The 19,514-nt window shown below is 45.0% G+C and overlaps 1 protein-coding gene across 6 annotated transcripts in view; it reads left to right on the top strand.

Moving 5' to 3' along the window:
• LOC144889592 (uncharacterized) overlaps positions 1–16,572 on the top strand; it is a 29,654-nt gene extending 13,082 nt beyond the window's left edge. For 3 of the 6 annotated variants that reach the window (XM_078770406.1, XM_078770405.1, XM_078770404.1), the window contains 3 exons: positions 10,371–10,803; positions 13,274–13,414; positions 13,545–16,572. In XM_078770406.1, the coding sequence (XP_078626532.1) occupies positions 10,383–10,803; positions 13,274–13,414; positions 13,545–15,361 (2,379 nt within the window). In that variant the 5' untranslated portion in view covers positions 10,371–10,382 and the 3' untranslated portion in view covers positions 15,362–16,572. Of the gene's footprint in view, positions 1–122; positions 10,184–10,370; positions 10,804–13,273; positions 13,415–13,544 lie in introns of those variants that run through there. The other 3 variants (XM_078770407.1, XM_078770408.1, XM_078770403.1) reach the window with 3 other exon arrangements.
• Positions 16,573–19,514: the final 2,942 nt, after the last annotated feature.

Genomic DNA, 19,514 nt, shown 5'->3' with positions numbered 1-19,514 from the left:
AATGGAAATCTGCCAGCATCGTCCTTATCCAGCTGAAAAAATTCTACACTAAAGCAAATATTCCTATGCTTTCAGACCATCAATGCTGCAAACTAATACTTGACCTTCTTAATGACAATAACAAATTGCGTCAAATACCTGTTTCTCGCCGAGAATCTCCAAGCACTTTGGCTAAGTTGCAAACCATGAATGAACGTCTTGATAAGACCTTTGGTGTATGGACAAAAGATGCAATGACAAACATTAAGAATGAGGAAGATAGAGTATTTTTAGAGTCAATGAAATCTGACAGAGTAGCCTCATTTGGTGGTGTTGACAAGAAGAAAGTTGATAAAGATCATAGAAAAGAAAAACGCCTCTTAGCGGAAGCTTCAAGACGAGAACGTCATGAATCATCCAGTGTACAAGAGATGACAATTAGTTCTGTATGCTCTGATGATAGTGACTCTGCAGATAGCTTGGAAGAAACTGAAGAAGAGGCGATTCCAGAGTTTCAAAGGAAGCGTAGTCACCACAGATCAACATATGCGTCGGGGAAGACTGAGAAAGACTTGGCTAAAGGTAGTAGAAGAAGAAATGCGGGCAAGGGGGTTAACAAGGGGAGATGCAGAAAATAGGGCAAAATGGAAAAGATTGTCATGGGATCCGCAAGGCTAACCCCTGCTCCAGCAGGGAAAATGGCCTTAAAATGCCTGTTGTTGTTGTTGGGGTATTTTGGTCTTTGGGGTCTTTTGGTTCTTTGGAGTATTTTGGGTCTTCAGGGTCTTGTTGGTATTCAGGGTATTTTGGTTCTCTTGGTTCTCTTGGGTCTTCAGGGTCTCGGGTTCTCTTGGGTCTTTTCAGTCTTTTTGGTCTTTGGGGTATTTTGGTTTGTCTGGGTCCTGTGGGTCTTCGGTGTCTTTTTTTGGGTGGGTATTTAGGGTCCTTGAGGAGTAGACTTCCGGTCCCTCGAGCGACGGGGCTTGCTTCGATCTCTCCACGGCATCAAAGTTTGAGTGTTTTCCCGTTCGTTTCTTTGTCAAATTTCCGCTGGGTATTTTGTTGTGTATGTGTTGTGTGTTTCTGTTTGGTTTTGGTTTTGTGGTTGTGTTACATATTTATGTGAATGTATGTGAATTACCATTCAGGTCTTTGCTTATCCATGTGTAATAGATTAAGGGTTGTTGTGGTTGGAGGGTCAGGAGCCCTTCTGAAAAGTGTCCGGAAACGGAAGTGACCGGAAACGGAAGAGAAAAGACACGAGGAAGAACAGCGCCGATTATTCTTCTTCCTCGCCCCGCTCGGACGAAAGGTGGGATCGACCTTGCGCTGCGTGAAAAAGCGGCGTTCCGAAGCCCGTCTGGCGAGAGGAGTTACCGGGACGTGTACCGACCCGGTGGAGACGTCAAGTTGACGTGGGGCCATGCATCGACCCCGCGTCTGGCACCGTTCGCGGCACCGTCTAAAAAGACGCGTACGAGTCGCACGTTGGGGCCTAACACGCCTGGCAAGCGGCGTGGGGCTTTTGGCTTGCTTTACCGTACCCGCTTCGCGTAGCCACGAGAGGCTGCAGCCGCGGGGCCTGGTACGATACCTGCCCGGTGGAGACGTCCACCCGGGGTTCGTTCAACCGCCCGAGTGCGGCGACGCCGACCAGCATCTCGGTCAGGAGGGGCCCAGAGACATTGTGAGGGGCAGAGACCAAAAGGGGGTCGTGAGTACAGAAGTGGACACACATATATAAGATGGCCATCTTAATCATATAGGGGATTGATTGGGGATTGTGAAGTGTTGATGGTTGTTTGTTGTCGATTGCTCGGGGAAAATCTCCGTGGTTGTATCATTGAAATTGTATGGTCATTGAAATATATTCTTGAACATCAGTTTTCTCTTGGGTGGAATTCATCTGGATTGTGTGGCGAAAGCGCATATATAATACAACTTTCTGGCGAAGTTCCTCTCACGGTCCGGGGGTCACTGAGACCAGGTATTCACCGAGGGGACCACGTAACAGAATTGGGGGCTCGTCCAAATTACGATTCGCAATTGGGTCTACGTCCGGGATCTAAAAGTGTAGTTGTATAAAATAATAAAATAATATTTTTATTAATTAAAATTTATTAATTAAGTATTAATTGGTAAATTTTGGGGGAAAGTGGGGTAAAGTCTTGGGTGAAGGTTAACAGGTGTTAACGATAGTCACCATGGCGTTTGTGGCACAGAACTTTGCGGTAACACCGAGTGAGGCACAGTTCCGAGCGTTACTAAAGTCGGACCTCTTGAAATTGGCCAAACATTTTAACTTGGAGGTCCGAACTAATTTGAGGAAGGCAGAGTTGCAGGCCACGGTGATACAATCTATGGTGGGATTAGGAACATGGGACGAGTTAGCCTGGGAGTGGCTACCCGAAGAACCAGAAGACGTTGAGCTCCGGAAACTGGAGTTGCAATTACGGAGCCAGGAACGGATCAAAGAAGAAGAAAGGAAAGCAGAAAAGGAAAGAGCAGAAGAAGAAAGGAAAGCAGAAAAGGAAAGAGCAGAAGAAGAAAGGAAAGAGCAGAAGAAGAAAGGAAAGCAGAAAAGGAAAGAGCAGAAGAAGAAAGAAAAGCAGAAAAGGAAAGAGCAGAAGAAGAAAGGAAAACAGAAAAGGAAAGATCAGAAGAGGAAAGGAAAGCAGAAGAGAGGAGAGAAGAGAAACAAGCAGAGGAAAGGAGAGTGGAACGAGAACTCCAGGAAAGGTTAAAAGAAGAAGAAAGGAAAGCAGAAGAGAGGAGAGAAGAGAAACAAGCAGAGGAAAGGAGAGTGGAACGAGAACTCCAGGAAAGGTTAGAAGGGAGAAAAGCAGAGGAGAGGAGAGCTGCAAGGGACTTCGAAGCAGAGGAGAGAAAAGCGGAAAGGGAATTAAAGGAACGTGATATGGAGCTTCAGCAAGAAATCAAATTCAAGGAGCTGGAGTTAATGAGAGAACGGGGAGAGGCACCACCCTTGCTGACGGGGTCGACACCTAACCAGAAAACCTGGGATGTGGGCAGACATGTGAGGCTGGTTCCACCGTTCAGTGAAAAGGAAGTCGCGAAATTTTTTCCACACTTTGAGAAAGTGGCTCGACAATTAAACTGGCCGGAGGAGGCCTGGACCATACTCGTGCAAAGTGTGCTGGTGGGGAAGGCTCAGGAAATTTATTCGGCGCTACCAATGGACCAATGTGCAGATTATGAGGTACTGAAGAAGCACATCCTCAAAGCCTATGAGTTGGTTCCGGAAGCTTACAGGCAAAAATTCAGGAATGCCAGGAAGAGGGAGAGTGAGACCCATGTGGAGTTTGCCAGAGTGAAAGAAAACATGTTTGATCGGTGGTGTGAGTCAAAAGGAGTCGGGAAAGACTTCGAAACATTGCGGGACTTGATCCTGGTGGAGGAATTTCAGCAGTGTGTCCACGAGGACATCAAAGTGTACCTGCAGGAAAAGAAAGTACCGGAGTTGTGGGAAGCAGCCACCCTGGCAGATGATTATGCCTTAACCCACCGGATAGGGGTCCACGAACCTAACTCCTCGCCTAGATCTCCGCAGAGGAGGTGGGGAACAGCAGGTGCGGAGAACGACAATACATGGCGGCGGCCTCGAGAGGATGAGGGGGACAACGCGGATACCCCACCTGTTCGAAGTCAGAGGGCTGCGGGCCCAAGACCAACTTATTTTTCAGGGGGCCCGAGGCAGACCACGAGTTTTTCCTCCGGGCCTACTTGCGCGTTTTGCAAGAAACCTGGGCACTTGATGTCCAGTTGTTACCTCATGAAAAGGGACAACCCAGAGCGGAGTCCGACTATTACCACTCCGAATGCGATGGCTAGCGTAAGAAATCGCCATCAAAAGGGTTACCAACCATTTATTTCAGAGGGGTTTGTGTCACGGGATGGAGCCTCGACTAACCGGAAACCGGTTAGGATATTGAGGGACACAGGGGCACATCAATCTTTAATGCTTGAAGGCATTTTGCCATGGTCCGAGGAGACGGCAACGGGGGATAGTGTTCGTTTACAGGGGATCGGGGGCGGTGTTAGTGCTCCCCTTCATGTCATCCATTTGGAGTCCGATTTGGTGTCAGGGCCGGTCACCGTCGGTTTACAAGCCACGCTTCCTGTAGAGGGTGTATCTGTGGTTATCGGGAATGATTTGGCCGGGGGTCAAGTTTATGGTAACCTGAGGGTTGGTAAAGAGCCCAGCAGGGAAAATAACACCACACCAGCTCGGGATGGCGACAAAAGTGCCAAGTTATTTGTAGGGGGACTGAACTTCAAAACAGAGGAAGAAGTTCTGACCTCTGTCTTCAACAGATATGGGCCGCTGGTGGACGTGCGGTTGGTAAGAGACTGGGAAACGCAACAGTCCAGAGGGTTCGGCTTTGTCACGTTTGCCAGCACAAAAGACGCCAGAGAGGCAGAGAAGAATTGGAATGGCAAGGATTTGGAGGGTCGGACCATAACAGTAGGGAAGGCATTTCGTAGGCGTCGAGAGGTCTACAGGAGAGGACAACTGGGCGGTAGTTTTGGTGGTGGCCGCAGTCAATATTATTATGGAGGCTCCCTGAGTTACGGCCGCTCCCGCAGGAAGGATGGGCAAAGTAGTGGCCGAGAAGGAGACCGCTATTCATGGGACTACAGGGACAAGTGGTCCCACCCTAATTATTAGGGAAGTTCCGAGAAGTTGAAGCACTGAATGCGGCGGAGCCGCCGAGCCAAGATTCCTACACGGATTAACCGTGAACGCCGTTCCTAAAGGCGTCCATGTAGAGAACTTTCATGCACGGACTAACCGTGAACTCCACGTTCCTCAAGGCGCCCAGGTAGAGAACTTTCCTGCACGGACTAACCGTGAACTCCACGTTCCTAAAGGCATCCATGTAGTGAATACTCGACTTGGCCTCCCGGAAAAAGTGCTATCGAGTTGCTTAACTTTGGATCTTTGATCAACCCCTTAACCTTCATTCACAGGAAACTGACGGTCAGAGTCAGAGGGTCATGAGATGGAGGTTGATTTGGCAGGGACAAGGTCATTGCTGGTGTTTAGTCCAGAGGGAGTAATCTGGAGGGGTTGTGGGGAAATTTTGGTTGCTTTATATTTAAGTGATAACTGTGCCCGGGGGGAACTGATAATGTGGGGGGGGGTTGAGTTATCTGGTTTGTTTCTCCAAATTGGCCGGCAAAGAAAGTTTTCGCGGGGTTCAAACTTTCTTTCTTGAAGGGGGGGAGTGTTACATATTTATGTGAATGTATGTGAATTACCATTCAGGTCTTTGCTTATCCATGTGTAATAGATTAAGGGTTGTTGTGGTTGGAGGGTCAGGAGCCCTTCTGAAAAGTGTCCGGAAACGGAAGTGACCGGAAACGGAAGAGAAAAGACACGAGGAAGAACAGCGACGATTATTCTTCTTCCTCGCCCCGCTCGGACGAAAGGTGGGATCGACCTTGCGCTGCGTGAAAAAGCGGCGTTCCGAAGCCCGTCTGGCGAGAGGAGTTACCGGGACGTGTACCGACCCGGTGGAGACGTCAAGTTGACGTGGGGCCGTGCATCGACCCCGCGTCTGGCACCGTTCGCGGCACCGTCTAAAAAGACGCGTACGAGTCGCACGTTGGGGCCTAACACGCCTGGCAAGCGGCGTGGGGCTTTTGGCTTGCTTTACCGTACCCGCTTCGCGTAGCCACGAGAGGCTGCAGCCGCGGGGCCTGGTACGATACCTGCCCGGTGGAGACGTCCACCCGGGGTTCGTTCAACCGCCCGAGTGCGGCGACGCCGACCAGCATCTCGGTCAGGAGGGGCCCAGAGACATTGTGAGGGGCAGAGACCAAAAGGGGGTCGTGAGTACAGAAGTGGACACACATATATAAGATGGCCATCTTAATCATTTCGGGGATTGATTGGGGATTGTGAAGTGTTGATGGTTGTTTGTTGTCGATTGCTCGGGGAAAATCTCCGTGGTTGTATCATTGAAATTGTATGGTCATTGAAATATATTCTTGAACATCAGTTTTCTCTTGGGTGGAATTCATCTGGATTGTGTGGCGAAAGCGCATATATAATACAACTTTCTGGCGAAGTTCCTCTCACGGTCCGGGGGTCACCGAGACCAGGTATTCACCGAGGGGACCACGTAACAGTTGTTGCACATTTGTGTGTAATTAGTCGTTTCTTTGTTCGCGCCTCGTGCGCCAAGTGCGGCCTAGTGTCTCGTGCGGCCTCCTCGTCTCGACTTGTGCCCCCTATATCTCGTTTTTCTTCCACCTCTGCTCCTGCTTTCTCAAATCCATGCTCTCACTTAGAGACTTTTCCCAGATTGTTTTTCATGGTTTTGTTTAAATATTATTTAAATATGTTTAAACCGCAGCAGTGATGCTGACGCCGCCCCTCCACCCCACCCCCAAGAATTTCCATGTTTTAAACGTTTCCCAGTGTGTACCCTGGATAAGAATAGGTACGCCGTATCCCTGCGTGTCGTAAGAGGCGACTAAGAGGGTTGGTGTCAGGAAGGGCATCCGGCCATAAAAACATTGCCTCAAAAAGAGAACCATGACAATTACAACTACATATGGGCAGGTACAGCCCGAAGTGGAGATCGGTTTCTGAGGTTTGGGACATGGAATGTAGGGACAATGACAGGGAGATCAGGAGAAGTGGTGGAAGTATTGGTCAGAAGAAGAGCAGACATATGTTGTGTGCAAGATACGAGATGGAAGGGAAGTGGTGTGAGAATGGTGAAGGGTAGGCAGGGACAGAAATACAAGTTTGTGTGGCAAGGGTGCCTGGAGGGCGTGAATGGTGTTGGTGTCCTGTTTTCTGAGGAGTTTGTAGACAGTGTGGTGAGTGTGACTAGTGTGAGTGATAGGTTGATGATGGTGAAAATGATGATTGGAAAGCTCTTGGTGAACGTCATCTCGGGATATGCTCCGCAGGTTGGTCGAAGCGATGAAGAGAAGGACAAGTTCTGGTGTGCGATAGAGAAGCTGATGGAAAACGTGAAAGATGAGGAAGTTGTTGTGGTAGGAGGAGACCTAAATGGACATGTGGGAAGGAGTATGGATGGTTTTGACGGAGTTCATAGGGGTTACGGATATGGTGTGAGAAATAGAGAAGGTGAAAGGATTTTGGAGTTTGCTGATGGAGCTGATTTGTTGATTTGTAATACTCAGTTCCAGAAAGAGGATAACAAGCTTGTTACATACACGTCAGGTGGGTCGAGGACAACCGTTGACTACCTGATGGTGCATAGGCGAGATTGGGGGCACCTCCGGGACACAAAGGTGATCCCTGGGGAGGAGGCTGTTTCACAGCACAACTTGGTTGTCTGCGACGTAAGGGTGAAAGGTGCGAGGAGAGCTCGGCGGGTGAAGTACCAACCGAGAATGATGGTGTGGAGGTTGAAAGAGGTGACAGTAAGGGAGGCATTAAAAGAGAGGCTGAGTAGGGTCGAGGATGATGTGGTTGAGCTTGAAAGTGGTTGGATGTCAATGAAAGCTAGTCTGTTGGGAGCCGTTGGTGAGGTATGTGGATGGACAAAAGGACCACCGAGGCACTCGGAAACATGGTGGTGGGATGATGAAGTTGGAAAGAGGATTGACGAGAAGAGGAAGAAGTTCAAGGAGTGGCAGAAGGCAAAGGGTACGGGAGCAGAAACAGCAGAGCATGAAAGTTATAAGGCAGCCAGGAAGGCTGCAAAGAAAGAGGTAGCAAAGGCGCAGGCCTCAGGAGGCATGTAGGAAAATGTTCAGAGAACGCTTGGATTCGGAAGAGGGTCAGAAAGCAGTATTCAGGATTGCAAAGCAGATAGCGAAAGAGAGGTGTGATGTGATGGGGGTGAGTTGCTTGAAGGATGAAGTGGGACAAATCGTTGTCGACCCAGATGGAATTAAAGGAAGATGGAAAAGATATATGGAAATGCTGTTGAATACAGAGAATGAATGGGATGGCAACATAGAGAGTCACCCAGTTTTAGGACCGGCAGAGAAGATAACTGAGAAGGAAGTCGAGGAAGCGATAAAAGCAATGAAGGGTAGAAAAGCGGGAGGGCTGACGGGAGTTGTGGGAGATATGTTGAAGGCAGCAGGAAGTTGGGGTGTGAAGAGAATGACAGAGATCTGTAATCTGGTGGTGAAAGAAGGCCGCATTCCAGTGGATTGGGAACTGAGTACCCTCGTCCCGCTTTTCAAGGGGAAAGGTGACCCACTGGAGTGTGGCTCGTACCGAGCGATAAAGTTATTGGAGCATGGAATGAAGGTATTGGAAAAGGGTGTTGGAGAGGAGGATAAGGAAGAAAGTGAAGATCGACGAAATGCAGTTTGGATTCATGCCAGGAAGAGGAACGACAGACGTGCTTTTCATTGTGAGGCAGTTGCAGGAGAAGTACATGGAGAAGAGGAAGAAGTTGTTTCTCGGGTTTGTTGATCTGGAGAAAGCATTTGATCGGGTTCCACGCAAAGTATTGACATGGGCATTGAGGAAGTTAGGAGTGGAGGAATGGTTGATCAGAGTAGTGATGGCAATGTACAAAAGAGCGCGCACAGCTGTAAGGACGAAGGACGGGAACAGTGGTGAGTTTGAGGTGAAGGTGGGAGTGCATCAGGGGTCGGTACTAAGTCCACTACTATTTGTAGCTGTGATGGAGGTGCTGGCTCAGAACGTAAAGGAGGGTTTACCGTGGGAGTTGTTGTATGCAGATGATCTGGTGTTGATTGCGGAAAGTATGGATGGACTGAAGGAAAAGATGAACACGTGGAAGGAATGTATGGAGACAAAAGGTCTGAAGGTGAATATCGGAAAGACGAAGGTGATGGCAAGTGGTAAAGCATGTGGTGAGGTGGAAATAACTGGCAAGTGGCCCTGTGCTGTGTGTAGGAAGGGTGTCGGAGTGAACTCCATTCAGTGTACAATGTGCGCTGAGTGGGTTCATCAAAAATGTAGTGGTCTGAGAGGGTTATTAACCAGTGTGGCAGCTACATTCAAATGTAAGGTGTGCACAGAGGGAGCTGCAGATGGAGGGAATGTTGAGTTGGATCTTGGAGACGGCGTGAAGCTGGAAGGTGTGAAAACATTTTGCTACCTCGGAGACATGCTGAATGGAGAAGGTGGATCAGACTCGGCAGCGGTTGCTCGAGTGAGATGTGCATGGAAGAAGTTTCGGGAACTGAGTGGCGTGCTGATGATGAGGGGAGTGTCGTTGAAGCTGAAGGGAAAGGTGTATGCTTCATGTGTGAGAAGTGTTATGATTTATGGGAGCGAGACATGGGTAATGAACGTCGAGCAGCAACGAAGGTTGGAAAGGGTGGAAATGCGAATGGTTCGACGGATGTGCGGAGTATCGTTGAGAGAGAGGAAGACAAATGATGAATTGCGAAAGATGATGGGAATAGAGCCTGTGATTGATGCTGTGAAGAGGAACAGGTTGAGATGGTTTGGTCATGTGTTGAGGAAGGATGAAAGTGACTGGTTGAGAAGAGTGATGGAAATGAATGTAGAAGGAAGTAGAAGACGGGGAAGACCGAGAAAGACTTGGCTAAAGATGGTGGAAGAAGAAATGCAGGCAAGGGGGTTAACAAGGAGAGATGCAGAAAATAGGGCAAAATGGAGAAGATTGTCATGGGGACCGCAAGGCTAACCCCCGCTCTCGCAGGGAAAATGGCCTTTAAAATGCATGTTGTTGTTGTTGTATATAGGGTACTTGAGGTATTTTGAGTCTTTTGGGTCTTGATAGTCTTTTGGGTTCCCTGGGTCTTCTCATTCTTGTAGGTCCTGGGGGTGTTGAGGGGGAAGAGACAGCTACATAGAACTGAAAGTTTCTGAGATGACAGGATTATGTGTGTTGAATCTGAAAAGTTTAACTTCCAGCAAAGTGGAGACTCCTTGGTGCATATGTGTGAGACAATTGCAGTGAGAGGAAAATAAAAACACTTTATATGTACGTGTGTATTAAACAAGAGGAAAAACTCTGACCCTGAATGCGACATAATGCTGATGTCATATACATAAATTATGCCAACCCATCACCTTCGAACGAGGATAGCATCCATGTGCTACTCAGGGCTTTGAAGACAGATTTCTGGTCACAAATACATGGAATTAGAGTGGCTGTTCCAGCTTACGCTCTTATTATGGGCAAATCAGGATAACATACTGGCAAATCATTTGTTTGTGGCCATGCTTCACAGCTCAAAGGTGAGTGTGTCTGTCTCTTATGTATACTGTCAGTCTAAATGTGGTGATCAAGCTGCAAATGTTTACCGTTTAGCTAGATGGGGATCAAATTGGATAAGGTAATAACTCACAAAACATTCCAAACTGAGTAAAGAAAATAACATGGATAACTTTTCTGTGATTAACATAAGCGTTGTATCCTTGGCAGGTCATTGGTGAAATGGAGAGCTTCTTGGAATGGCTCAAGTCCCAAGGCCTGAGAGCAGAAACAGCCCAAGCAGTGATCAATAAGCTTGGAATTGAGGATCAGAAGGTTATTCGAGCTTGTACTGAGTCGGATCCATTGCGGACCGAGCTTCTCTCTCTCGCCAAAGAGAAATTTCAATTTGCAATGTATGCTGACTTCTGTAAATTTATGAATTCTTTTTCAAAGCCGCAAGATGTCCGGATTGCAGGTTCTTCTCTTTTGGGAAGTACTTTCGACAACTTAGAGAATGTTATTCGGGAACTTTCCAGTTTCTGTGAAAAGATTTTTGGATCCCAAAATGTGCACCTGGACAACGTTTCTGGTTTCTGTGGAATCGGGCTCAGTGATTTCTGCGGTTTCCAATTTCAGGATGATGGAATAACACCCAAGTCTGGTACGTTGTTTTTTTTCTATACAACATAGCATTTCAATAAGTAACCTTTATGTTCTGTGATTTATGTTTTTATTTTTACGTCTGCCACCAAACGTGGATGGAGGCTATGTTTTCACCCCTGTCTGTTTGTCTGTGACCAGGATATCTCAAAACATTATGTTTGGATTCTGATGAAACTTGGTGGACAGGTTGTGTGTGTGTGACGAGGACGTCACATTAATTATTTGGCATGGGGGCGGTGTACTTTGAATGTATCTGTACTTGTATTGTGATTTTATTCATGCCTCTGTGTACAATATATACGTCAAAAACCATTTATTTGAGTGGAGGGACCGTTGGGGACTATAAATGCCCAGTTCTCATTACCTGAACGTTTACACAAACGAGTTGTGATCATATTAATATGGGTAGTCACGTATTTTTATGTTTTGTACTTTATGAGTCATGGCATGACTCATATGAGTCATGACTTTATGAGTCATGTGGTTTTGCAATATTCGCGATATTTTTTAGTTTGTTAAGTTTTACATACAGGCACGAATATTTACTCGAGATGTACACAGATGGTACCAAATTGTAGATCCTGCCCCCTATGCATATAAAACCCATATATCATGATAAACCGGTTTTACACTTCAGGAAACCAAAACCAAGTTTCACGGACCAAGTTGTGAAGTTTTCTTGTTCTCACAGTCTTGTTTTGAGGGTTCTTTTGGCAATTGTCACTGAGCACTGAACAGCTTCCAACTGCAGTTTGTTTGTTGTAATATTCCCTGGGATCATCTTAAAGATCTCTGTGTGGTTTAAAAAACAAAACAATTCCATTGCTCCAATAATCACTGGTACAATTTCAGCGCTCTTCGTCTTTTCAATTCATTTTTGCGATCTTGGTATTTCCTCATTTTCTTGAGTCCAGTCCTGAGGTCTGAGGCCAAATTGGCTGGGTCCTGACACCACAATTAGCAGTGCCTTAGTTTCTTTTTTTTGTCCCCAAGTATGATATCCAGTCACAATGCTTTTTTCTCGATGCTCAAGAGGATAATTCGGTTGAACATGAGCCAGGGATTACTTCATTGTTTTCAGTGATTGCTTTTGGATAATGTTTCCATGAGTTTTCTGGAACTGGAATATTGAGTTTTGCTGATGGGTTAATGGATTACTTCACATTCCTGTTTTTTATTTGGGTGTCGCCCAAACAGCATGTTTGTCCGTTGGTTGTTTTCTCGTATAGTTGTGTTCTTTCCCCAAATGGTGCAATTTCATCTCCAGGTTTTTGTTTGACAGCTCTTATTCCAGTCTTCGCTGTTCCTCATCATCTTCATACTCCTTCTCTCCTTCACCTCCCGGTTCCTTCTGTCCTGTGTGTTATCATCCGCCATTCTCATTTTCATCCCATTCAATTGTGTTGGTGTTTTCACTCGGTCCACGATTGTAAGTCGGGTCTGTTTCCCCTCCCCATTAGGGTGGTTCTTTGTCTCCTCCATCTCTGTCTCCTCCAGTCAGGTTTGAGCAAAGGCCTCCACCACTCCTTCGCCACTGGGTCCCCAGTGTTGCTCCACATTCCAAACCTTTGCTTCATCATGGAGTCCCTCCCCGCGCCATTGTGGCCACTTTTCCATCTCTCCTCTGTCCATCCCTGGCGAGTGTGTGGCTCCCATCCTCCTCTTCTCTTCTGCTTGTCTTCTGGCCTTCACTGTTATCTCTTGTTTGTTTTTTTTTGTTTTTGTTTTTAGAATTTATTTGCCATTGACACTTTTTCCAAAAATAATTGATGGCACCGTCTCTGCTCTGGTGGTCAAACTCGTCTTCTTCAGCTGGTCCATTAATGTAGCTCCTCTACTGGCCATTCCCCACTGTTGATGTCTTAAATAGACGTTATAGTAGTAAATGGAGTCCTTCTTCATGCTCCAAGGTTCATTTTCTTGAGTTTAGTTTTGAGATGAAAGGGGAACAAACACCACAAACAGATCAGACCAGATGCCACCAGGACTTGGAGGAGGGAGACAGGTTTGAGAGATGTCTTCAGAGTCGAGAGATATTATTTCCTGACTCTCCCGAGGGTAGACACACACCTGTTCTGAGCTTTATGAAAGGAAATTTTTGAGAAATTAATGCCAGTAAATTCCAGCATTTTTTTGGATGAATTTTACAATCTTTATTTTATTTAAGTTGAATTTAAGACTTGAACACTGTTTAACACAAATCGCTTTATTGTTACTTCCAACAACATTTGGAAGTAACAACACCCCCAGCAGTACTTGGACATGTTAAATAGGGTGGTGTGTAAGGGTAATGTGGAGGACTGCTTCAATAGCGCTTAACATCCGGAATTATTCTTTTAAACAATCTTTAACTTCATTATTATATTTTAGTCCAAGTATACATTCAATGGCGTAACATGTTCTGTGAACTCTCAAGATGGTTCTCAATCTCATTTCCCTGCAAAAGACTGATGCTGATTTGTACACAGGTGATGTCTATCCTGTAAATGTGGAAGGTAGACAACACAACAACTATTCATCTGTCACAGAAGATTCAAAATGTGCTTCTGCAAAGGAAGGTTCAGATGATATTCACATGACAAACGGAAGTGCCTCCTGTTTTGCAACTGGTGAGTAGAAACGTAAAAAATTAACATACAATCTTTTGTGTTGAGAAAATATATAATTTTCAGAAATGTGTGAAATATTTTGCATTTTGATGTTGACCAAAAAAATACAATGTGTTCTTTGTTTCTGTAGAACAATCCAGAAGGAATGTGAGACAAATAAGGTCCAGTCGCAGCTTGACAGTGAGGAAGAAGCCTTTTTTGAAGAAACAATCACGACATCAAGACTCACTTCCGATAAAATACAAGTGCACGTCTGGGCCTCGCAACAACAACATCAATATTAAATTAAACAAAGAGAGAAAGGTTCTAGAAAGTCGAATACGTTATAAGTGTAATGTGTGCAGAATGGATTTTGCTTCAACGAGTGACATCAAAATACACATGAGGAACCACACTGGAAAACACCCCCACAAGTGCTCTGTCTGTGATAAAGGTTTCTTGACAAAACGCAATTTGAATAAACATATGAAGATGCATTCAGAAGACCAACCTCACAAATGTTCGATATGTGACAATGGTTTCTCTCGAAAAGGCGATTTGAAATTGCATATGAGAATCCATGCAGAAGAACGTCCTCACAAATGCTCAATATGTGATAAAGGTTTCTCTCGAAAAGGCGATTTGAAATCACATATGAGAATCCACACAGGAGAACGTCCTCACAAATGCTCGATATGTGACAAAGGTTTCTCTCGAAAAGACCGTTTGAAATCACATATGAGGATGCATACAGGAGAGCGACCCCACAAATGCTCGAAATGTGATGAAGGTTTCTCTCAAAAAGGCAATTTGGAATCACATATGAGGATCCATACAGGAGCGCGACCTCACAACTGCTCGAAATGTGATAAAGCTTTCTCTCAAAAAGGCCATTTGGAATCGCATTTGAGGATCCATACAGGAGAGCGACCTCACAAATGCTCGATATGTGATAAAGGTTTCTCTCAAAAAGGCAATTTGGAATCACATATGAGGACCCATACAGGAGAGCTACCTCACAAATGCTCGATATGTGATAAAGGTTTCTCTAAAAAAGTCAATTTGGAATCACATATGAGGATCCATACAGGAGAGCGACCCCACAAATGCTCGATATGTGATAAAGGTTTCTCTCACAAAAGCAATTTGAAATTACATGTGAGGATCCACACAGGAGAGCAACCTTACAAATGCATGATATGTGATAAAGGTTTCTCTTATAACATCAGTTTGAAATGTCATATGATGTTCCATACAGGAGAGAGACTTTACGAATGCTTGATATGTGACAAAGGTTTCTCTCAAAACAGCAGTTTGAGAAGGCATATGATGTTCCATACAGGAGAGCGACCTCACATATGCTCGATATGTGATAAGGGTTTCTCACAAAAGGTTGATTTGAAATTTCATATGAGTGTCCATACAGGAGAGCGACCTCAGGAATGCTCGATATGTGATAAAGGTTTCCGTAAAAAAGGCGATTTGAAAAGGCATATGAAGATCCATACAGGAGAGCGACCCCACAAATGCTCGATATGTGATCAAGGTTTCTCTCATAACAGCAGTTTGAGAAGGCATATGAGTATTCATACAGGAGAGCGACCATACAAATGCTCGATATGTGATAAAGGTTTCCCTCACAAAGGCAGTTTGAAATCACATATGAGGATCCATACAGGAGAGCGACCGCACAAATGTTCGATATGTGATAAAGGTTTCTCTTCTCGCAGCTATTTCAAAAGGCATATGAGGATCCACACAGGAGAGCGTTCTTACAAATGCTCGAGATGTGACAAATGCTTCTCTGAGAGCAGCAGTTTGAAAAGGCATATCAAGATCCATGCAGGAAAACGTACTTACAAATGCTCGAGATGTGACAAAGGTTTTTCTCATAGCAGAAGTTTGAAAACGCATATGAAGATCCATACAGGAGAGCTGAAATCTGAAATACCAGGATATGAAAAATGAGGTTAAAAGGATTTTGAAATTGAAGAAACCTGCAATTGTGCCAGTGACAGTCGGAGCAACAGGGAATCCGGATGATCAAGAAAACCCTAACTGAGTACGTAAAAGCATTCCGGGGAATATCACGACAAACAAGCTACAGGTGGAGGCTGTCAGAGGTTCATTGAGGATTCTAAAACGACCCCTTAACAAAACTATGAGAATGAAGTTTCACAAACTGGTTCATGAATAATGATAATTTACTGAAAAAGGAGGTGGATATTTTGAGTTCTGGGAGAACTGCCTCCCACATCTGAAAACCCACCTATGGAGATAACAATCAATGAGAGTGTCCTTAGAAATGTTCTATTTGTGACAAGGATTTTATTTCTAAACGGAGTTTGAACATCCATAGTGCAACCCACGCTGGAGTGCTGCATCAAAAGTGCTCTGACTGTGGGAAAAGTTTTTCTGATAAAGGTTTGTTAAATTCACATCGCATTACCCATACTGGGTTGGACGTTCCACCTTTGTAAGTGATCCTCAGCAGTAGGCAAAGCAGTTTGGGCATACACCTTATCAACACAACTTCTCAGAATACCATCTGCAACCCCTGACAACCACCCAGCACCTTGAACTCCTCGATGAATCGCATATGTCTGGCTGTCACCAGAACGTCCACAAAAATGATTGCAAATTGGTGTCAGAAGACAACAAGAATCTCAAAATGCTAACAACAACCACGTCCTCAAACTAAGTTTCAAGAAAATGACAGCTTAAAAAAAGATGTAAAATGTGTTAATCTGGTTCTCCATATTCTCATAATGGAGAATTGTTGATAAAAATTGATGCCCAAAAACTCAAATGGTAACATAACTGAATCTCATTGTGTTTCTTTCAGGGCCTTCCTTTGCTTGCCAGTTTGTAATTCTTATCCGTCTTTGCCCATGTATCCAGGAACGTTCCATTTGAGGTTTTTGATTGTGACCAGTGTTTAGGAATTTTGTTTTGTCTCTGATTTAGTTGTTTTTCTTGTCCCTTTTGGTTGTGCTCAAATGGCAGTTTGAACATCAATTTTTACTCACTTTGCTGTGGTTCATGTTTCATTGTCATGTGTGATATGGGGAGAACACACCTGTTGTAAAATTGTTTATCAGAAGACTTCTGCCGATGTTTTTCATGAAACTTGAATTTGTGAAGGGTTTCACAATAAAGAGAGGTACTCAAAGCACAAATGCACTGGCTGTGTTATTACCACTGCCAGAGGAGAGGGTATTGCATTTGCGTCTGATTGTTACTTGGCAATTTTTTTTTCCCCAAGTACGTTGATCACTCTGGTTTGTGTGTTTGTTTGTTTGTGTTTGTTTGTTTGTGTGTTTGTTACTTGGCAAAAACAAAAAATTTTTTTGCAAATGTGTTCATCACTCCGGTTTGCGTGTGTTTGTATGTCCACTCACTTATACTTGCCTGCGTCACAATTTTAAACCGATCTTCACAAAACTTGAAATTGTGGAGTTTGTGGTCCAACGAAATACTATATATTTTAGAGGTCAAAAGGTCAACGTAGGCCAAAGGTCAACCACTTTTTTTGGAATTTCTAAAATCCTCAATTTTCATCCAATTGACTTGAAATTTGAATGGGATTTACATATCAGCTGACTGAATTTAACCACCAACTATTTTTTTGATCAACATAGGTTACGAGGTCAACTAAGGCCAAAGCTCAACAATTTCAAATTTCTAAAAGCCTCAATTTTCATCCGATTAACTTAAACTTTGAAGACGATTTGCATATCAGGTCACTGAATTCTACTGCAAATTATTTTTTCGGTCAAAAGGTTGCTGTACTGAGTGGCATTCTACTTTGTTCTGTTTTACCAAATGTCACTCTGAGTGATTTTTCATTTGAGTGTTTGTCTGTCCGGTAACTTATACTTGCCTACTAGTCACAATTTTAAACCGACCATCACAAAACTTCACCAAATGTTAGAGTTCGTGGTCCGACAAAATCCTATATATTTTTGATGTCAAAGGGTTAACATCGGCCAAAGTCAACTTTTTTCCAAATTTCTAAAATCCTCAATTTTCATCCGATTGACTTGAAATTTTTATGGGATTTACATATCCGGGAACTGAATTTAACCACCAACTTTTGTGTAATTTCGGTCATCAGGGACTTTTGGATGATCTGGTTATTTTGGGTCATCTGTGTTTTTGGGGTCTTTTTTGTCATCAGGACTTTTTGGGTCCTCTGGGACTTTTGGTTACTTGGGGACTTTTGGATGTTCAGGGACTTTCGGTCATCAAGGACTTTGGGTTGTCTGGGTTTTTTTTGGGGTTGTCTGGGTTTTTTTGGGGTCTTTTGGGCTCCGGGAACTTTTGGGTCATCTGGGTCCTTTTGTTCTTTGGGGACTTCTGGGTCCTTGGGGACTTTTGGGTAGTCAAGGACTTTTTGGTTTCCTGGGGTCTTTTGGGTCACCAATAACTTTTGGGTCCTTGGGGGCTTTTGGGTCATTAAGGACTTTTGGGTCTCAAGTGTTAAAGGGTCTTCCAAGCTCTAAAGGGTCTCAGCTGTCGAAGGGGTTAAAGGTACATTTGAATAGTACGTCATTAATTAATAGTCAAAAAGTATACCTCTCACGCATGCACGCATCTCATCCGTTTATAGTAAAGGTGCCGTTGGTCCGTTGTACCAAATTTTCAATTGTCTTCACGGCCTTGTAGCATACCTGCCTGCTGGACTCCGGGGGGGGGGGGGGGGGGGGGGTCTTTTGGCGCCTCTTGGTCTTTTCGGTCATCAAGGGGTTTTTGGATCCTTGGAGTTTTGGGTCTTTTGGTTCCTTGGGGACTTTTGGGTCAAATAACTTTTGGAACTTCTGGGTCTTTTGGGTTCTCAGGGACCTTTGGGTCTTCAATGACTTTTTGGGTCATTGAGGACGTTTGGGTCATCAAGGTCTTTTGGGTCCTTGGGGATTTTGGATTATTAAGGACATTTAGGTCATCTGGGTATTTGGGTTAAGTGTCAAAGGGTCTTCCAAGGTCCAAAGGGTATCAGTAGGCAAAAGGGTCAAAGGTACATTTGAGTAGTATGTAATTAATTAATAGACGTCAAAAAGTCAGCCTCGCTCGCATACGCACACACACACGCACACACCTCATCCATTTATCGTAGACTCGGTGGCCTGTTGGTCTGTTGTACCAAATTTTCAATGGTCTTCATGGCCTTGCAGCATATCTGCCTGCCGGAATCGGGGGAGGGGATTTGGGGCCAGTAAGGACTTTGGGTCATCTGGGTCTTTTGCATCCTTGGGTACTTTTGGGTCATCGATGACTTTTGGGGTCCTTCGGGACTTTAGGGTCATCTGGGTCTTTTGGGACATTAAGGACTTTTGGGTCCTTGGGGACATATGGGTATTTTGAGTCTTCAAGTGCTTTTTGGGTCCTTGGGGATTTTGGGTCATTAAGGACTTTTGGGTCCTTGGGGACTCTTTGGTATTTTGGGTCCCTGAGGACTTTTGGGTCATGAAGGACTTTTTGGGGACTTTTAGTTCATTAAGGACATTTGGGTCCTTGGGGACTCTTGGGTGTTTTGGGTCCTTGGGGACTTTTGGGTCATCAATGACTTTTTGGGTCCTTGGGGACTTTTGGTTCATCAAGGACTTTTGGGTCCTCAGGGACTTTTGGGTAATCAAGGACTTTTTGGGTCCTTGGGGACATTTGGGTCATCTGGGTCTTTTGGATCATCAAGGACTCTTTGGGTTCGAGGGGTCTCTTTGGTCTTTTGGGTCATCAAGGACTTTAGGTCCTTCGGCTGGCGAAGGATAGAACCACCGATGATGTTTCCACCTTCACCCCTTTTCTTATTGCAGTGAGCCGGTGGGCATCCACAACTCCCATATCAGCCAAGTGAGTCTTTTTGTCATCTATCTCGACCGATGGGGCAATACCATAAATCACACCACGACTTTCCCGCAGCGATCTCCGGATGAGGCAGGAGACTCGACTGCCACCGAAAAGAGAGGTTCTCAAGGTCTTGTCGCGCTGGGAAGCGGATTTACAATGAATTAGCATATCCCCAGATCTGAGCTTTTTAGCACTGATGACGTCGCCCAATTCACTCTTGACCAGGGAAGCCATTTAGATTGGATTCTCGGAACACAGGGGTTTAGACCCCTCC

This window comes from Myxine glutinosa, chromosome 1 (genome assembly GCF_964187855.1).
Source record: "Myxine glutinosa chromosome 1, kmMyxGlut1.1, whole genome shotgun sequence".
In the NCBI taxonomy this organism is placed as follows: Eukaryota; Metazoa; Chordata; class Myxini; order Myxiniformes; family Myxinidae; genus Myxine; species Myxine glutinosa.
Note: the sequence above shows the minus strand (reverse complement) of the source record. Positions and strands in the feature narration are given on the sequence as shown.